The 19981-nt window shown below is 34.7% G+C and overlaps 2 protein-coding genes across 2 annotated transcripts; one reads left to right on the forward strand and one right to left on the reverse strand.

Annotated features, from left to right (window-relative positions):
* Positions 1–466: 466 nt before the first annotated feature.
* Positions 467–15034, forward strand: LOC126751198 (nucleoplasmin-like protein). The gene is made up of 3 exons (XM_050461250.1): positions 467–652; positions 865–1007; positions 14160–15034. The coding sequence occupies exons 1-3, from the start codon at positions 631–633 to the stop codon at positions 14457–14459; spliced, it is 465 nt and encodes a 154-aa protein (XP_050317207.1). The 5' UTR covers positions 467–630; the 3' UTR covers positions 14460–15034.
* Positions 5276–11874, reverse strand: LOC126751195 (sodium-independent sulfate anion transporter). Its single transcript, XM_050461248.1, has 9 exons — positions 11731–11874; positions 7952–8254; positions 7549–7770; positions 6813–6928; positions 6444–6747; positions 6070–6372; positions 5853–5998; positions 5621–5794; positions 5276–5560 (listed from the first exon to the last, which is right to left on the reverse strand). The coding sequence occupies exons 1-9, from the start codon at positions 11744–11746 to the stop codon at positions 5342–5344; spliced, it is 1803 nt and encodes a 600-aa protein (XP_050317205.1). The 5' UTR covers positions 11747–11874; the 3' UTR covers positions 5276–5341.
* Positions 15035–19981: the final 4947 nt, after the last annotated feature.

The raw sequence follows: 19981 nt of genomic DNA on the forward strand, positions 1-19981 counted from the left end.
AAAGTTGAAATTAAAACTTCGTCTTTTATTTAAGTGGACTTGAAGAATTATTATTAGAATTAGATGGGATTTTTTTCAGTTAAGATATTATTCCTAAACCTAAATCCATCACTCTTAAAATAATCATCATTTACGTTCTGAACACATAGAGCGCGACAGACTGCAAGCCGCATCTGTCAGATATTAAAATACACACGTTCTTAAGGACATATTTATTGAGGCAGCTGCACAGCTACTTAACGTGTGTATTTTAATGTTTGATAGATGTCGCTTGCAGTCTGTCGCGCTCTATGTGTTCAGCACATTAATCGTAAACAGTTTGGTAATTAAGAGATTTCAATGAGTTCATGTGGCAACACTCTGAAGCGGTTTGTTTTTGACGTTTATTTCTGGAATCATTTTGCGAATAGTCGAGTTAAAGCAAATATAAGTTGACGGCATCTTTTCGCAATCTTCCTTTCCCGTCTTGCCGGCTTGATTTGGACCAGAGAATCATTTGCTTTTTGCTCGTTCGTTCGTTTGTTCATTCGCTCGTTTGTTCGATTTACACAATTGCTGTTCGGGTTTTCTGTGCAAATTCTTAGCGTGTATTTCTTAACTAAAAAATCAAAACTTATCTAAGCAATCACAATGTCGGAGGAATCTTTTTATGGTAAATATAAATTATTGCATTCGGTTAAATAGCTTGCAGGGTCTATTTTAAGAATTTTTGCACTGGCAATTCAGTTTAACAAGCATAAAAATGGCGCCGTCTGCTCTTGGTTACCGGTTGAGATTAGAATCTCAAAGAATAGTGTGGCATACAAATCTATCGACTTGAATAATTTAGAGAATTCGTGGTAAATTGTTATTTTTTATCTTTAGGTGTCACACTCACTGGCCAGGATAGTTCAGTGCCATGGGATGTGCTTTCCAATGATGAGGATTTTCCCCGCGGACAAAGACTCATCATCAAACAGATTTTGTTGGGCGCTGAAGCGAAAGAAGACGAGTTTAACGTTGTGGAGGTAAGCGAAATATGTATAACATATTAATGGTTTAATTAAAATGTTACATAGTAGGTATACATTCTGAAACACAGCACGTGTGTATGTATACCTGCATTATAAATTTTATGTGCTACTGTGATTATAAAGCCGTTTTAAGTGTGGTCTAATGGGTAAATTTTAGAATAGCATCCCCCGATTTCGGTATGTGCGGATATATACATAGTTGCCGCTGGCTTACGGTTTTTGAGATTTTTGCATTTAAAGTTCAAAAATTCAACTATTTAAAATGCGTGTTTCTCCTATTTATAATGAATTCCACACTTATATTTTTAACTTTTATATCCACTAACACTTCACTTATTCGTTTCTCCCCATTTATTTTATATTAAATAGTGCAAAAATAAATTTTATTCAATATTTAAATTTTGTTCAATTCTTTTTGCTTGCACAATAACAAAAGGGTGGCATTCTAACTAATAACAGGTGCTAACTTACGTATATATTCACAAAAGAAGCAAAAAAAAAAGAAAACAAATAAGACCCCAATGAGGAAATATTGTGTTATTAGTTTTTCGCGTTGAACTCTTATGCGTTGGCGTCCTTCGGCTGCGCTAAAAAAAAAAATAACCCTGGTCGGACCGAAACCTGGGCGATCAAACACCGGGATAATGAAAATTCTGAAAGATTTTACATAATTCGTCACACATAATGAATTTTGTATGGAGGGCATAATCTTTCTTTTTTTTTTTACTTATTTTTATTCGATTACAAAATATGGTAACACTAATTTTTTTTATTTTGCAACCTCTATATGTATAAAAAAAGGGATTTCAATGAAAGTTATTTTCGAACCATTTATTACAAAACAAATGTGTAGAACCGAATTAGGAAAATGTTAGTGGATATATATGTAAGTTAAAAATATTAGTGTAAAATACATTATAAATAGGAGAAACACGCATTTTAAGTAGTTGAATTTTTGAAGTTTAAATGCAAATATCTCAAAAAAATCATTTGCAACTATATAAGTATGTATATATATTTTCTTAATCTGGAGGAACTCCTCAATACGTATTATACATACCCATTTTAACCCCGGAATTGGGGGATGCTATTCCATATCCCAGCTAACATGCTAGTTGTGTGTTACAATAAATCAAATACTATCCGAAGTTCATATGAAGATATAAACGTTTTCATAAAGCCTTATTTTTTATTCTTTGACACATATAGAATCGAAATTTCGTCTTTACTCTCGTATCCCCAAAAGTAGAGCTGATCTGGGGCACTCATTTTGCTAGGGACTTTTGTATCACCATTAGATTTTTGTTTAAAATGTTTTACCTAGCTGTTTCCTCATAGAAAACGAAATATTTTGCCTACCTGCTAGAGTAAATTCGACCGTGAACGGGCGGAAAGATTATTTTTGAAACAATGAGAATTGGTTCATTAACTACACTTAATTAGAAATAACCCTTTGCACATCCCTCTCAGGGGGCATTCAAGTTTATTAGTAATTATGGCAATTTGAGTTTTTCTGAAGTTTTCTCCTAGAATAGCACAATAATCAAGAGCAATATAACATGAATAACATCAAAATATCGTAAAATTACTAAGAGATATATACAAAAAATGAGGGGACGAGTACTTGTCGGAACCACTTCATAAATAAACAAGTCTAAATCTGGAGGAAAAGATTTTCAAAGCCGAGTTCAATTTGGTTTGTTATTATTATATATTATTGTCAAACAAGCACCAACCAGTCCGCAATGCATATTGGGGAGTGTTTTAAAATCTATCATACTCTGCAAAATTCTAAACAATAAAATATTGATTTTTTTTACAAATAAACCAAATCATATCAGTTCAATATCATTATAACACGTGACCAAGTTCGTAAATTATAATAAGTTATTAGAGGGCTGTAAAGTGGCGCTGAGTAGCTGATAGTAACGTCTAAAATCTTGCGGAGTGCAAGGAATTAATAGTAAATATTTATTAAAAACAAATAATTAAAATAGACAGTGCACACATTTACAATGGTATGCTACAAAAGTAAAATATGAAGTGTGCCAACAAATTTTGCTATAAATAAATACCGACAATCTTAAAAACCAAAACAAAAAAAAGCAAATTCAGTAAAATATGTTACAATAATGAATGTCAACATAAAGCTTATATTTACGTATGTATATATAGTAAATAATATTAAAAAATATTATCCTTTTCTAATTCAAAACGGGAAAAGGTTTTTTGGACATGAAGGAAAGCTGGTGTTATCGCAATTAAACATGTGTAATGGGTATTTTAAAATGTCTTCTTCCTCATCTTTCAGAACAGCTTAATCTTTTAAAAGAAGACACGTTATTTCGTACATATTTTTCCAATGATGTATTCTTTTTACTTTCTTAAATATGATTGGGGGCCTGAATGATATTCGGAGGCTTGACAGGCGTTAAATTTCGATTTTGGATTCCTGCTAACACCTTATTCATAGCTTTTTCAGTTGGAACTCTTTTTTTTTTTTTTGTTCGACTTGACATGTGAAAGATCTATTTTTTTTAACATATATCCATTATTATATCTTGTAAAATATGTCTTAAAAATGTCTCTATAAGATAAAGATTATATCTTTGGCATATAATTTGATAAAATTTGACTCGTCTTAAAAAAAGGCACCTGAGTCAATATAAGCTTGTCAAAACTTAATCCAATTTTACATACAATTGTTGCCAGCCCTTAGCCTATCTTCAGTGCCTTTTTTAGAGTGCCGTTCGCTAGATTGTTTGGAGTTTCGAAGTCAATATTCACAAACCCTCGTCTCGTCATCGGGTAATGATGTGTTTGATGGATGTAGGGTGCTCAGCTACGTTGTGAAGCATCTCTTTTGCAATGTTTTTTTAACCCTTAATAAGCTAGAGTATCAATTTTGATACCAATCTTTTAAACCGAATGTTCATAAAACCTACCTACTAATTCTTTAGCTATAAAAACTTTTTGAGCTGGCGATTCATTATTTTTCTGCATAAGGTAGATATCAAAGTCCCTCGAAAAATAAAAGGGGAAGACCCAGTACCAACAGTCGACAAGACACTACAGTACTTTCTAAAAGACCCCGGACAGGTGTACAAGTACTACCCTCTACTGACGTGCGTTGCGATTGTATTGGTCATGAAAAAATATTTATGGATTCTAGAAATAAGTCTAAATTTAATAATTGTAGGAAACTTACCTCCTGGTTCTGTAAAAAGTGTAAAGTGTCGTTATGCGATAATAGAAACAATCAATGTTTCGCATTATTTCATGCATAGGTATATCTGATTTCTTTATGGCGTTAATGCCTGAAGTATAAAAGTTGATACCTGTTTTATAATCTTCCTGTAATCTATCTTGACCATATCGGGATTAAAATTTTTTTTTATTAATTTATTGCATTTTCAGCATCTTTTAACAAAACTTATATGAGGAATGGGCGGATTTATCTTCCGATTTCAGCCATTAACATACTGTCGGAGGAGACAAAAAAAATTTCTTCTGAGCAAATTTAGTTGACTTGACTGTAGTGGTTGAGGAGGTGTGTACATTAGACCTATTAACTGGCGAAAGCACGCACACTTTTTCAGTGTTATTTGCAGTTTAATATTGAACTGCAGATGCCCCCCTAATGTTGTTGTTGTTTTAACGGAAATTCAATCCCCGTTGGGATGGTAAATGTCATTTGTGTCGATGTCATCTAACGGTAGGCCCAAGAAACTTGCTGTTTCGACGGGGTCGGACCAAAGGGAGGAAGGTGTTAGATGGGTAGGGTTTGTAGGGCATGCAAAGAGGTGGTCAGTGTCATGCGGAGACTCGTTGCATGCAGGACATACATTAGGTATGTCAGGGTCTATTCTGGATAAGTAGGAGTTTAACCTGCTACAGTATCCAGAACGAAGTTGCGCAAGGGATGCCCCCCTAATGCAATTCGTTGTACTAAATAACAGTCATGTACCTCATTGTGGAGCTTAGTTAGGTCACTTTATGAATTTAATATTAATTGCGTTTTGTTCACGTGACAATCGTTCGATTCAGTATACATATCTGCAATACTAAATTCTTATGGTGCTAAGAACCATGGGTACCAAGTTTTATCGAGCTACATACATATATCAAATTTTACTGATGTTACAGCTTTCACAGACGGCCAGATGGACTAACAGTCACCTGGATTTTAGCTCGCCTCTTCATCCTGATCATTTATACATATATCACTCTAAATCTATTTATCAAGAGTATAAAAAGCTATATTACACAGATATTTATCCCTTTTTTATTAAATATCATTAACGAAATTAAACGTAAACAAATACATCTTAGGTTGGTATCGTAATTGTTTCACAATCTGTTTCTAATGTTAAGGTACTTTGTTGCATATTCGTCGATACGACTTCCTGTAATGTTTTACTGAATTTTAACATTTTGCGCGCATCAGGGTGTAAGCGACAAATGACTCCAGCGGATGGTATTTGCCAATTCCAACATAAAAGTTCACAGTTTAAGGCAAGCAAGTCTTGCTTTAAGCTTATAATATTCTGTTAAAAAAGTATTGTTATTAAATTCACAATTAATTTTTCGTCTTAAATTTTCTTTACCAGTGCCACAGTAGAGTCAATTGTGTGAATTTCTTCTCCTCTTATTACAACTTTGACAATTTTTTCACTATGCGTTGAAATATATTTAACCACTTTAGATTTTAGATACTCAGCCGAGGAGTAAGTTAAATTTTCTTGAATATCCACAACAGCTATCTTAGTGTCTTTTAGAAGCTGAAAATTAATTAACATATTCACTTTCGTATTTTGTTTTAACAAAGCCACAACAAACCTTTTCTTCTGTGATAATAATTGTAGGTCTTGCACTTTTGTATAGAATAAATAATATATTCACGACTATCCCACAAACCATGCCATATTCAAGTGTCCAGAAAAGACAACTAAGTACTGTTACCAGGAAGGGAATCATATCCGTTTCTGAAAAACATAAATACATATATAAACGTTTTTTTCGTGATTACCATATCTGTTTAATGGAATTACTATACTTTTCGAACGCCAAATTTCAGCAATTCTATCATACTCCACCATGAAAATCATAGCAGCTATTATGATAGCAGATAAGGTTGCTTTTGGTATGAAATAAAATGTATTGGTGAGAAAAGCCAAGGTCATTAAAACTAATATGCCGGTTATTGCGCCACCAAGGACTGTTTTCACGCCGCTCGCATTATTTATTGCTGTACGCGTAAATGATCCCGAAATAGGAATGGATGAGAAAAAACTGCTGAAAATATTGGCTAACCCTAGAGCTACCATTTCTTGTGAAGCGTCGATAATTTTTCCCATCGCTGTAATAGAATAATGAAATTAATTATAAAACCTAGTAAAAAAATAAAAGTATATGTTAATATGTACTTACAAAAAGATTTTGCTACAGCTATAGTCTCGAGCACAGCAATGAGGGGTATAGAGATCAGTGAAGCACCCAAATCCCCCATCATGTCTTCAAATTCAATTTTTGTGCCATTGATTTCGGTATGAAATGGTGGTATTTTAAAGGGTGGGAGGCCAGGTACAATTTTCCCGCTTACACGAAACGGCAACCAGTCGTCGCTACTGAGGAAATAACAGAGTATAATGCCAACAACAACAGCCAACGCATTACGGGACAATGATATGTATTTAGTTAGACTTTTATAAGAACTGTTAATATCTTTTATTTTCTGAAATGGCATGAGAACTCGTTAATTTAAGAACAGTAATAATTTTGCTTGTTGCCTTTACTTACACGCATAATTAGCAGCATAATTAACGTAATTATACCCAGTAAAGCATCGTTGCGTTGTGTGTTATTTATATGTTTAAAGAAATATATCCACGATTCTATGAACTCATTGCTCGAACCTAAATTGAAAAAGTTGTTTTGTATTTATTATTTTGGCTTTATTTGTTTCCTTTTATGGAAATTAATTCAATACAATAGTAATACAGTGAGATAATAAAAGAGGGTGGATTATTCTTAACTTTTAACAATAATATTTATACTTTTTGTTATAAACAATTTTTAAATTCAATTTAATTCAGCTAAATATTTTCTGTAGTCTTTTTGATTAGCAAACGTTGTACCGTTGCATAATTGATATGGATTGAAATTACGTTGAATAATAGTAATTAAACAAATCTGCATGTTTGGCCGCTAATGTAGCCTTATTACTGAGCTAGTTATGATCCAACCATGTGTTATTAGTGTTATTATTATTTCTGTTTAAGTAATAAAATATTCAAATGATTCTTACATACATGAATTTTGAACAAATGCTTATGATTAGAAATATAATTTTTGTATTTATGAATTGCATTGATCCCCTTGTACTAAGATACCTCCTCACCAATTTTCAGCCGAATCGGTTTAGCCGTTCTAGAGTTATAAATAACTCATCTATAACTAACACGTCTTTCTTTCATATATGTACATATATATGTACATAGATAGCACGCTATCTTCGATCAGTAGTAAAACTTACTTGATATTCCAAACAAGTTATTAATTTGTCCACTAGCAATTGTTATTGCTGCGGCCATGGTAAATCCTGTTGTCACAGGTATCGATATAAATTGCACCAGAACGCCAAGATTTAAAACACCCATTAGAAGTGTGATGACACCGGTAAAAAAACATGCCAATATAGCGTAATCAGCATTGTGGGTGTGCGCTTGGACCATGATAGACATAATGGCAGTGGGACCTAAAATTTAAAAGATTTCGCTAGTGTGTAGTTTATTCTCAAATGAGAGAGTTGCTTAGGGTTTCGAATATTTGACAATTGCCCAATGATTGTTATTATAATATTAGTGCAAAGATTGTGAGACATTAAGAGAGTTTTCAAATGTATGTATGTATATGAATTGTGTATTACTCCCACTTACCGATTGTCACATCCTTGCAAGTGCCAAAAAATATATAGACAAAACAACCCATAAAAGCTGAATATAACCCATATTGCGGTGTTAATCCTGCTATTGTGCCATAAACGATCGCCTGCGGTATGGCGGTTAGGCCCACCGTTAGACCCGCAACAAAATCGGGTATAAGAAAATTCAGTTCATATTTCGGTAACCAGGTAATGATGGGGAAAAATTTCTTTGCGGTGGTGGTTGTGCAACAATTCTCTGCAGATTTCAAAACTCCTTCATATATATTTGGTAGTTTCTCGTGGTAGAGATCTTCATCTGAATAATATATGTACATAAATTATCACAATTTGCAAAAGTAAATACATACATACATTTCAGTTATCAAATATTTATATTAATTTTTTTTCATTGTATGTTTTACTATCTTTTTGCGTACTTTTAATACAGATGCACATTGTTTAGCATGTTAACCCTAGAGAAGGCGCGCTCCGCAGAGTGACATGCATTGTCGCGCGTGAGCATTTTGCTCACGTACTGAAAATATTCAGTTACGTTTATATAAATAAAGTGTTACATATTTAAATTTAAACTAAATACCATTACTGAGCCTTAAGCTTAAAAAATGTTTATTATTTGACAGAAACAAAAATAAAATATAAAGGTAATTCAATTGTACAAAACATAAGAAAAAATTTGAGATTTGTTATGGAGATCATATAAAAAATTATTATTATACGTATATAAAGTATTTACATGGATATATATCACTATTCTGAGAAAACTTCATTAATTTTCCTGTCGAAACAAGTAGGACATGCATACTTTGAATGTTCAGTACAGAGTAATTTCCCACATAAATTGCAACCTTTTTTTGTGCGTCTATTTTTCCTTCTGGGGCAGAAATCACAAAAGCCGTTTTCTTTAGACTGGTTTGGTGAATCAAGACCTGGTGCAATGCGTTCCATTGAATCCTTTAGATGTTTTGGTAAAGTTTGAATGGCTTGCCGCTTTACAATATGTGGCTTTATCATGTCAAGGGCCACTTCTTTTAAGAAAGTCCTTCTCTGAGTTAAGTTCTGCGTATTTCCCTTATAAATAATCTGCGCATTTATACCAGCTATGTCAAGCAGAGTAAAAAATAGCCGCATTGGCCATCTGCAAGTTTTGCGGGAAACTGAGTACGTTCCTTTCATCTGGTCGACGGTGTCTACACCTCCCTTTGTTCTATTGTAAAACAATATTACTTCGGGTTTGTTGTTATCATCGGACTCATTATTTAACTGGCCATCCGCATGAAGAGATGAAAGCATCAGTACGACTTTTTTATTTTTCTTCATTGGAATGTAGGAAACAAGAAGCTTGTTTTCGGCATATGCAACCATTGTATCTGGGGTTGGTCTTCCTTTACTTGTAATAAATTGTGGTGGAATTTCTTTTTTATTTTTACGGATTGTTCCTACAATAGTGGTTCTATATTGTTTGTACAGCTCATCAGCTAAGGGAATAGAAACGAAATAATTGTCCATAGTTAAATTTCTTCCGGTATTTAAAATTGGTGCAGCGATTCTTTTTACGATATTGGCAGCTGTATTATCGAGCTGATAAGGGCCGGATGGCTGTTTACCACAATATACCTCCATTTTACAAGTGTAAAAAGTTCTTGCGTCGACTAATGCATTAATTTTTATGCCGTACATGGCAGGTTTATTGGGAATATATACTCTGAACTTGCATCGTCCTCTAAACGATTCAAGCATTTCGTCAATAGTGCAGTATTCTCCAGGAGTATAACAGTCACCACATGATTTGTTGAAGTCGTCAAATATTTCACGAAAAGCGGCTAAGTTATCAACTTCACTTCTAAGTGAACGTGAGTCAACGTCATCAAATCTAGTTTCACGAATTAAAAACAGAAATCGTTTCAAGGACATTGTGGCTTTGAAAATATCTGGAGCAGTGCCGTCTTGAAGCCACATCTCTTTTAAATTTGTATGGTTAATTTTCTTTAACCCAGCCATGTATAAGATACCTATAAATGCATTTAACTCGACAGAATCTGTTGATTTACAATCTCTGTCACGTCCATATGCATCACTTATTTTTTCAATATATAAATTTGTATATCTGACAATTTTTGAGATCAATGAATCAGTCAATTCAGTCAATCAGAATCAATTTCGCAATGCTTTTCACACCTGGCAGATGCGTTATAATGTTGCACTGCCTAGTGCGAACATTAGGAACAGGACGACTAAGCGCCCATTTTGTGTTTTTATCTTTGCCCCAATAAAATGTGCATTTTCCACTTTTCCAAATCATCAACAGATTGATCAGTGTCAGTATTGTGATCACTATGAATGCTATCGCAATCACTTTCAGGGAGAAAATGGTCATCGTCCTGTTCTAATTCTTCATCGGCTGAAACTTCTTCTAACCACGACGTAATATGTGATACATCCCCAGCACGGGAACAACGCTTGCTTTCCATTTTAATTACATACGAGTGCTAAAATTGATGCAAACCACCACTTTCAATGGGAAAACTTGAGCTATTGGCAAAGCAAAAAAAAACTTACGTAGTTTGTCGCGTAGTGAGCAAATTACCGCACTAAATAAACAGCCATCTATCAACACTTTAAAACATGCACTGATTACAGCGAGTGATTGTGAACAAGTGGAACACAACTTTGAGCGAAGGTACTGAGCGTAACAAGTGCTGCAATAACATAGAACATAGACATTTTTTCAATTAAAAAATTGTGTGAGCAAAATGCTCATAGCGCGCCTTCTCTTGGGTTAAATACATATGTATGTGGAAACATATCACATTTTAAATCCCATAAATGTAGCATTTATCTCATTTTTGCATTACAATTATTTCACTATAGTAATAACGGATTTTAGAACAATTTAGCCTCCTGATAGAGCTCGACTTTCACACTGAATTCTTCCCACCATTTGTTTGTAATACACGGTTATAAAAACTTGGCTCATCAAATATTTTGCCCGTCGCTAGACAAAATCATACTATCGAATTTATTTACTGCCCATAAGAATTGATAGTAAACGAAGTGTTGTTGCGAGGTTAATGTCAGAATCTTCTTTATATTCGAATTCCTTTAAGCGTCGGCAAATCTTTTATGACACTTTCGATTCCGAAACTTGCCTTTAGATTCAATTTGTTTTCTTAATTTTTTGGAGCAAATCACTTCAGTTCGTACGGCAATTGTATGATTAAATCTTTTGCAGTGTTGTTAGATTGGAGTTTATTTGTACGTAACTGAAGTCAAAGTTTCCACCAAGTTTTATAGTTTTCTCATTCAATTAAAAAAAAAAGACAATAAAAAAATGTTTTTCTTATTATTTAACTTGTTTAATTTTTTAATTACGTATAATTATTTAAAAAATGGCACTAATTTGTGGAGAAATTTGTTGTTTTATAATCTTTTCACCAAAACTAACAATTTTTTGAAATCGATGAAAGCTATATTAGCATAATTTTCTAAAACATATTTAAAGTTTTCCGAGAAAGAAAAACTTGGTTGTACTACGTTCTTTATTGCTGTTTGTTTTTTCTTAAATTTGAGCGTGTCAGTGTTTATCTGCATGCATTAAGTTTCTATGTAACTTTCAATTAACATAAAAGTAATCGCTTAATGGATTTTGTTTGTCAATATCAATACACAATAAGCTGTGTTCTGCGAAATTTTTCCTAATAAGGCCATTTCACATATTGTTGCATAGCAAATATTACTTCCTGCACACCACATTCACACATTTTGTATTCGCACCTTTTAACTCGGTCATTTTTGGCTATTTTTAGTGTTATTTTAATTAACAGTGTTTCCGTTTTCAAACTTTTTATCCGTATATCTGTTATTGCTGTTCCGATTGTTGCACCTTTGCCCACCGACTGATTCGGAATGAAAAGTTACCGTGCTTAGACGGACGTTTTTACTTCGCCCACCTGTAGCTTAACTTGAATATAGCGTTCGGCATAGTATGTGACGTTTCGTACATATACACTTCTTTTTATCATTAGTTCGGCCAATACAGACCACCCGCCTGTGTCCATAGGCTACACTTTCATCGTGTGTTTGGAAATCATCAATCATCAATCATATCAGTTCGATTGGCAGGTGTATGGATGTATGAATTTTTATTCCTTCTTAATGTTGTATGATTACTGACTTACTTTCACTTATTGAATTACGACAAACATCGAGTAAACTCTGTTTGATTGTGATATGTGTTTACGTATAGTAAGTGCACATATTTGTTTAAGTCTAAGTCTGATTAGCGAGAACTTTATTTCGTCTTGCAACATAACATATCTTAATAATACATCTTGTTCAATTTCTTTAATATTACCATTTTTTGCAAAGATTATATTTTAAAATGGCTGAACCACTATTTTTAGAGTAAGGTATTCTTAAGTTAGGTGCTCGAATTTGCACTTAGATGTCAATCAAGTCTGTTATCGTTTAATTTTGTCATTCTGGAAAATTTGTAGATGCCATTTATACATATGTATATGTGAATTATTGACAGCTTTATCAATCTGATAAGTGTTAAAATTTGAATATTGAATGTTTTTCAATGTACATTCAATCCTAGCGCAACATTCTTAAAAATCGGTCTTGTTACTTCAAAAGTGTCTAAATAAATTCTACAATTTTCAACTTTTAAACATATCATAATTTAAGATAATAATATAATTATATTATTAGATAAATCCCAAAACAAAAAAAAAACGTTCGCATCGGTAGCTTTTGCAGATTATTCGAAAGAAAAGGACGCGTGCGAAATTTCACATACAGACGGACCGGGCTAAATCGACTCAGCTCGGCGATCATGTATAACATATACAGCTGGGGTCAATGAAATATTAGTGGTTACCAACACTCTAAGTATTTTTCAATTGTAAACAATTTTAAATATTTTTTTTACTCTGGTTGCATTTATTAAGTAAAACTTAATTTTACATATTAAGTGGAATGCATAGAAGAAGTTAGATCAAATGATCGTTGAAAGATATTTTTGAAATTTATCTAAATCTGTACATAGTACTTGGTAGGACGAGTTTTAGTTTTAGTCGCAATTATACAACTTCTCTTTATACAAGTATAGTCCATAGGTGTTTTGCACCTGTTCGGAGATATATTTCCTCATGCATCCTTAACTACGGACCACATCTCGTTGTTGTTTTTGGGCTTAGCCTTGTAAACACATTTATTTATATAAAGCCAAAGTTGTTCAATGGATTTGAAGATGTCTTACTGGTGTCTTTCAGGTTATTATCCGGTTGGAACACGCATTTCAGCGGCAGGTTATGTTCTGCAAATTTTAGTATAAATGCATATGCGTACTGATCCATGATACCTTCAATTTGATGGATCGCTGTTTTAAAGCGTTCTTGGCTTGTCATGGTTCATACTCTGTATTCGGGGGAATTTTCCACACTTCAGTCCAAAGTATGTTCCTTCATTTTCCTGTTGTCCTGATCAGATATTTCTGTGCAAATGCGAGCATACAAATTATGATCTCATAACCTTCTTATCATAATATGAACACCTTACGCTAAATTTAATTCGTCCCGAAACTCTACACCAGACTTTGTTGGTCGAGTTTTGGTATACCTGACAGTGTTTTGCTCGCCAACATCTGAAAGAATTCTTGGCATTCTTCTTAATTCTTGTTGCTTTTTATACGTTACAAACGTTACGAAATCGATTAATTTTTTCCCTTAGTCATCAATAGACATAAACATTTGAAATCCCAATTTTATCACACCATTTTTTGATTTTTGACTACGAGTCGTCTTGAACTGACTAAATCTGATAGATTTGAAGCACATGCAAGATAGTGTTTGACATATGTCATTTTTGTGATGTTTATGTCTTTTGATGGAAAATTATCTTTACAAATTATCTTTATTTACTGTTGGTAAATCTGCATAAGGCTCTCAATAAAAAAGCTAGTCTTATTTGAATCCCCTGAACGTAATAAATAAAATGATTGGCGGCTGTTGAAGAAAATCAGTTGCTGGCGGTAAGTAAAAGGCTATTAGTAATTTATAGCACCGTCTATTTTTTCCAGACGTTGAACAATAGACAAGAACGCAAAGTTTACTGATTTGATTGCAAAGTGTATACATCTGAAGTGTACGCCTCCAAAAAGTTGTATGATATTTAACAATTTCTCAATTTTTTCATTTCAGGTGCACACAGTTAAGGATTCTCTAAAGATCCCTATCGCCGTGTTAAAGGCTGGCGAAACACGCGCTGTAAATCCCGATGTGGAGTTTTATGAAACATCATTGACATTTAAGTTGATCAAAGGCAATGGACCTGTTTACATAATGGGTCAGAATATTAAGGACGACGTTGTCGATATCGAGGACGAAGAAACTGACGAGGAAACTGGTGAGGAGGAAGAGGAAGAGACACAACCACAGAAGAAAAAGCAAAAAGTGGAAAATAATTCCGATGGCAAAAATGCTAAAAATAAGAAGAAATAAACAAGTTTTTTAGCAGTCACAAAACAGAAATCCCATACATTCTTCAAATTAATTATTGATTTTAAGCTAAACTGATGAACACAAAACATTATTTATATAAGAATATTTCAGTTCCTGAGTTAGGTTTCGTGATTTTCTGAGTTTTTATATAATTTTACTCAACTTACCTCAGTTATTTCTTAATATTTATATACAACTAGTTCTTCAAAACCCTTGAGAGCGGTGGCAAGCAGTTAGAGGTGGTAACCTCAGCCGTGACTATTGCCAGAAATTAAGAACTGATTTCTCATCTAATTTCTTCGTTTGTTCAGTTATAATACTTCTCAGCAAATAGTTTTAGACAGCGCTAATGCGTTTTAAATGTTTTGGAAACCAAGTAAAAATCAGTTTGCGCTGTGAATAAACAGCGTTTTGGCAGGGATGCTTTCTATAGGCACTGATAATTACCATTGAGAAATGATTCCATATTCACTTATTCAATAATATTATAATGCATACGTATCTTGATTGCAGCTATAGTAGAGACTAATATTCTGGAATATAAATATAAACTAAATAAATCCTCATTCATAGAATATTTATGTGTATGTATTGCATAAAGTATGCTACTACAATTTGATAATATAACAAATTACAATTTTGTAGCAGTGCCAGATCGTCACCTAAAAACTATCTAACGTGTATTAGTATAAGCCATTAAGCTTGAAAAAGAGCGCAAAGCTCAGGCATAAACTTTTGAGGTCTAAATACTAAAATCAACTAAAAATTAACATTCGATGGGTGGAGTTAAGTCTACATGCACTATTGTAATTTGTACATACCAACCTAAGTGATAGAGATTTGTGGAGAAATTATGATGCATCCAAATTTGAATGCATATTGCAAAGAAAAAAAAAAAACAAAAAACAAAGGAAAACTTAAGAAAACAAATAAAGTTTGTTTACTATTTTTAAAAATCTAACTGTTTGCTCAAATTTTTATTTTAAGTTGAAAGTGTCTGTTGTAGATTACGTTAAGACATTGATTTCCATATTGTTCTCTATCACACCCAATAATTCTGATAAGCGCCCATTCTTACTTGTGTCACCCATTTTATTTTTCAGCAACAAAGTAATCATTTGCCGAATGTTGTCTCTTCTCATAAGCCATAGTATGTGTCTCGTTGTACGAGCATATCATATGCATGGTTTACAATTTCCATGATAGATACGTCATGTAAGAATAGTTTTTGTGTTAATACAATAATTTTAGAATTTGTCCTTACTATTATGTATCGATAAGCCGAAGAAATGAGAGGTTTTGAGGGGTCACGAGGTAGATAGTGTGAAGCGATGGCTGTTTGCTGGATATATGGTATGTATGTAAGTTATACCGTGTTTAGCTTGGATAAGTACAATTTTAATCTCCAAAACGGTAATTCGTGCTCCTCATCCGCAATAGGTGATGAACTAACTCCAAGGACCCTATATTTCGGAAGGGAGTCGAAGAAGCTGTTAATGACACCGCTATGAATGGCGATTAATGCATAAATATGAAGTCTGGTCAATAAAATTTTGTACTTCATTTTAGTGTAGCTGAAATGAACCCTTGATGTTTCCAATGTTTTTAGGAGGCGTTTCCGCTTAAGGCAAATTACTGCAAGCATAGTTTCTACGAAAGCTTCTCATTTGAAACTCCTTGGAAAGGAGTTAACTTTATTCATTAATTGGAAGCATGAAGGCTTCCTCGCTAGACCAGTTGGTAAATTTGGTCTCTGTGGTTATAGTAATAAATGAAATAAAAATTTCTATCGGTTTCGGTTACCTAGACAGACTTTGAGCAGACTTTTGTACATCAGCCGGTTCTACGCACCGGATTGACCCGGATTTTATCCGGCCGAGGGTTGTTAATTCGGATATCTAACCCCGTTTAGATCGGTAAGTTTTAGTTTAAGTTTTTTTCTGCTGCGTTTGCGCCAAAAGGATCCACCCACCTCGGTCAGGTGTAATACATACATGCAATGGATGGAGCCATCTTATGACATGCTCAGGCTTTAAGACACGTAGGGAGTGGACAACAAGTTACGTGGTTCCATGTTGCCAACCCACTACTGCGACCTTAGCCTCCATGGCTATGCAATCTGCACCTAGTTCGCGCGCTGCGCCTCCACTCTACCCGAGTGGCCAACAGAAGACCTCTCCAGTTCATACATATCTCAAACCTCAAACAACAACATGACCTCAAATAGGCAACATGACTACTCCCATTCTGATCTGTCCCTTCCCCAACCTTCATCCCGGTCCAATCCTCGGGTTCACTCAGAGAGTCCTGGTTTCTCGTGAGTGGAATGTGTCGTTGCCCTGTGCTGAAGGAGTTTGCCCCCGCAACACTCAACAATGGCGTTGCCAACCAACATCCTAGTGCGACAACAACACCTGCGGCGTGCGAGATAATGGTGATTACACAACACCGTTTAATATCGTCTAATCGATGGAGACATCGACCACAGGGATACTACTTTTGAATGTCAGGTTATGGCTATCCGGTCAGGCGATGTCGAGCTCGAAATATTTAAATAGATATGCATCTCTCCAGTTACATGTTGGCCCACAGGATATCACCCGAATATAGGTGCGCCCCTTCGTGGTGAAAACCGTTTGGTACTAGGCGATTTCAACACGCATCACGATCTTTGGTATTCCTGTCTGTCAAACGATCGTAGGGGGATAAATCAACACAAGCGGACGAAATGGTAGAGCAATTGAAGTCTTGTAATCTCTGCACTGATGGGAGTAAACTTCGGTCTACTGTCAAGGCTTTGTCTAATCCGAAGAGACATGATAACCGAGTCTTCGGACCAGTGTGCTATTTTATCCGGCAATCTACACTGCACCTTCGGTAGACAAAACCAAACGATGTGTTACCCGACGGCTGCGCAAAGAGCCAAAAGACTGCGTACCACTATCACTGTTGAGGAGGTTCAGAATGTTGTCAACAAGGCAAAATCATCCAAAACCGTTGGTCCAGATGGAATCAACATGCTTATGTTAAAGCATCTAGGCTCGGCGGGAGTAAGTTACCTTACCTAAGTCCCCATTCTGTCACACCTGATGTGCGGAAAGTCAGAAGAGTGATCCCACTACTGAAACCTGGGAAACCCGCCAACAAAGGGGAGTCCTATCGTCCGATAAATGTCCTCTCACCAGAAGTGAAAACACTTGAGGCCTTGCTATTTCCGACCTTTACTCACCACCTGAGTCTAGCAAACCTCTAGCATGGAAAAAATGAAAAGTTCACAGTACTGCCACAGCACTTAGCGTCATAAACGCCCAGATAGTTCGTGGCCTTAACTAGAAACCACCCTGTGAGAGAACGTTCCTGATTTGTCAAAAGCCTTTGACACAGTCAGTCACACAACGTTACTGTACGATATTGAAAAAACTACTCCAAGACTGACGAGGTGGACCATGACCTACCTGACCGGTCGTCAATCATCCGTACTATTTTGAGGAAAAAATTCAAAACTGAGATGAATTAAACAAGGGTTCCGCAGGGTGGTGTCCTCTCTACGCTATTGTTTAACTTCTATATCTCGAAACCTTGAAACTCTCACGGCCACCAGAGGGAGTTTCCATAACGTCGTACACTGATGATTGCCTGATATTGACATCGGGTAAAGAAATCGATGACATGTTCAAAGGTAAACGGCTATCTCCGAACTTTCTCGCTTCTTCTTTGCACTGAAGTTAACAGTCTCACCCACTAAATTCACAGCGACCATATTTACAAAATGGACAAAGGAGTACAGACTTCACTTTAATATTGCAGTCGATTGGGTCAAGATTCTGACTGTCAATAAACCTAAAATTTTAGGTGCAGCTTTTGATAGTCACTCCTAATACGACGCGATTATCGCCAAAGTACAAAGCCGCAACAAAATTCTCAAGTCGCTAGTCGGCAGCACATGGGGAAAGGAAAAGGAAACGTTGTTGGCAACTTACAAGGCAATCGGCCGGCCAGTCCTTAACTTCGCAATATGGTCGCCTGGATACAGTGGAACGCAGATGAGAAAGCTGTCAGAATACTGCACTCCGGACTTCCAATATATAGACGTATATGTATATGTGTTATATCTCTATTGCCTGAAAGCAGTCAAAATGACTAAGCTCCCGTGTTTCTAGTGTTAAGTCGAAATCTATTGAGCCGATACTGTCATTAGAGGTCGAAAGTAAATCTATTTCTATACTCACTACATGTTTCGAAAAAGAGCGGCTCTACGCATGTTTACTTTGGAGTAAGTGAAGTTATCTGGCAGCGGCACTTATGTTCTCTCCATTAAGTAATCTAGAAAGATTTTTCGTACAGAGCTAAGAAACTCTTAAATATCTACGCCTGTAACAAATATAATAATAGAGCACCTACATGTGGATCAGTTCTTTTTATTGGTCCCCGTCTTTTTCATTGACTTTAAATAATGTCTATATACATCGCTTAGTTTGGCTCGTGACCCGAGATATAAGTCCACATGGTTTATGTTCAAACATTTCACAAGGGTAAAATTTCCTTAAGAACTTAATTGTATTTCAATTGGTGAAGGTGCTTTGTTATCAGTTTAATTTCTATTCAAATGTCGGTATAGCCAGATAAATACGATTCTACGATTTTCGTTTAAAAGTCTAATTCATTATAATGCCTGGAAAACTACTTATATTTATGTTAATTGTTCTGACTTCACTAAACCATAACACCAAAAAGTTGAACATATTTTTGTATCGGTATGTTAAGTTTGTCGACAGTATGAGGATCTAGTCTGTACTCTTCGTCTAATTTGTCTGTTTCTCAGGTGTCAGTAGTTAGACAACTTTTGGTAACTACTTGTATGTTTGTATTGTAATAATTATAATACTAATTTAATGTGGGGCATTCCCATTAAAACCCCTCTAGAAGCGTTGTTTCTTTACAAGTTCATACAAAAGTTTGGTCCAAAAATAATACGAAGTATTATAAATAAGCTTTAAAAAAATATTCTACTTATTTACTAGATATAGCTACAAACGATATTGAATACAAATATATGTATGCGCAAAGATTTGAGCATCTGTATGTTTTTGTATGTACAGTGGCGAGGAGTAAATGAAAAAAAAAACCAATAAAACCAGAGCAACTCTCATATACTCAATTATGCACCCCCTACGTTTTCAATAAAAAATATGAATGTTTCCCGTAACTTTGCATTGTTCAAAATTTAAATAAAACATTTACTGCTATTGTGCTTTATTTTGCCTGACAAAAACTTAATAAATAAACAAATACTTCTTTAATGGTTATTACATCTTATATTATATATGTATGTATGTATGTATAAGAATGAATCGCAAAATGTGTTGGTAAGCGCATAACTCAAAAACGCCTGGACCAATTTTGCCAATTTTTTTTTTAAAATGTTCGTTGAGGCTCAAGGATGGTTTTTATTGCGAAAAAAATTCGAATGATTGCCGGAAAACCTCTAAAAAGAGTCCTTTTCTTTCTCCCATACAAACGAA

Source organism: Bactrocera neohumeralis, chromosome 2 (assembly GCF_024586455.1).
Source record: "Bactrocera neohumeralis isolate Rockhampton chromosome 2, APGP_CSIRO_Bneo_wtdbg2-racon-allhic-juicebox.fasta_v2, whole genome shotgun sequence".
Lineage (NCBI taxonomy): Eukaryota > Metazoa > Arthropoda > Insecta > Diptera > Tephritidae > Bactrocera > Bactrocera neohumeralis.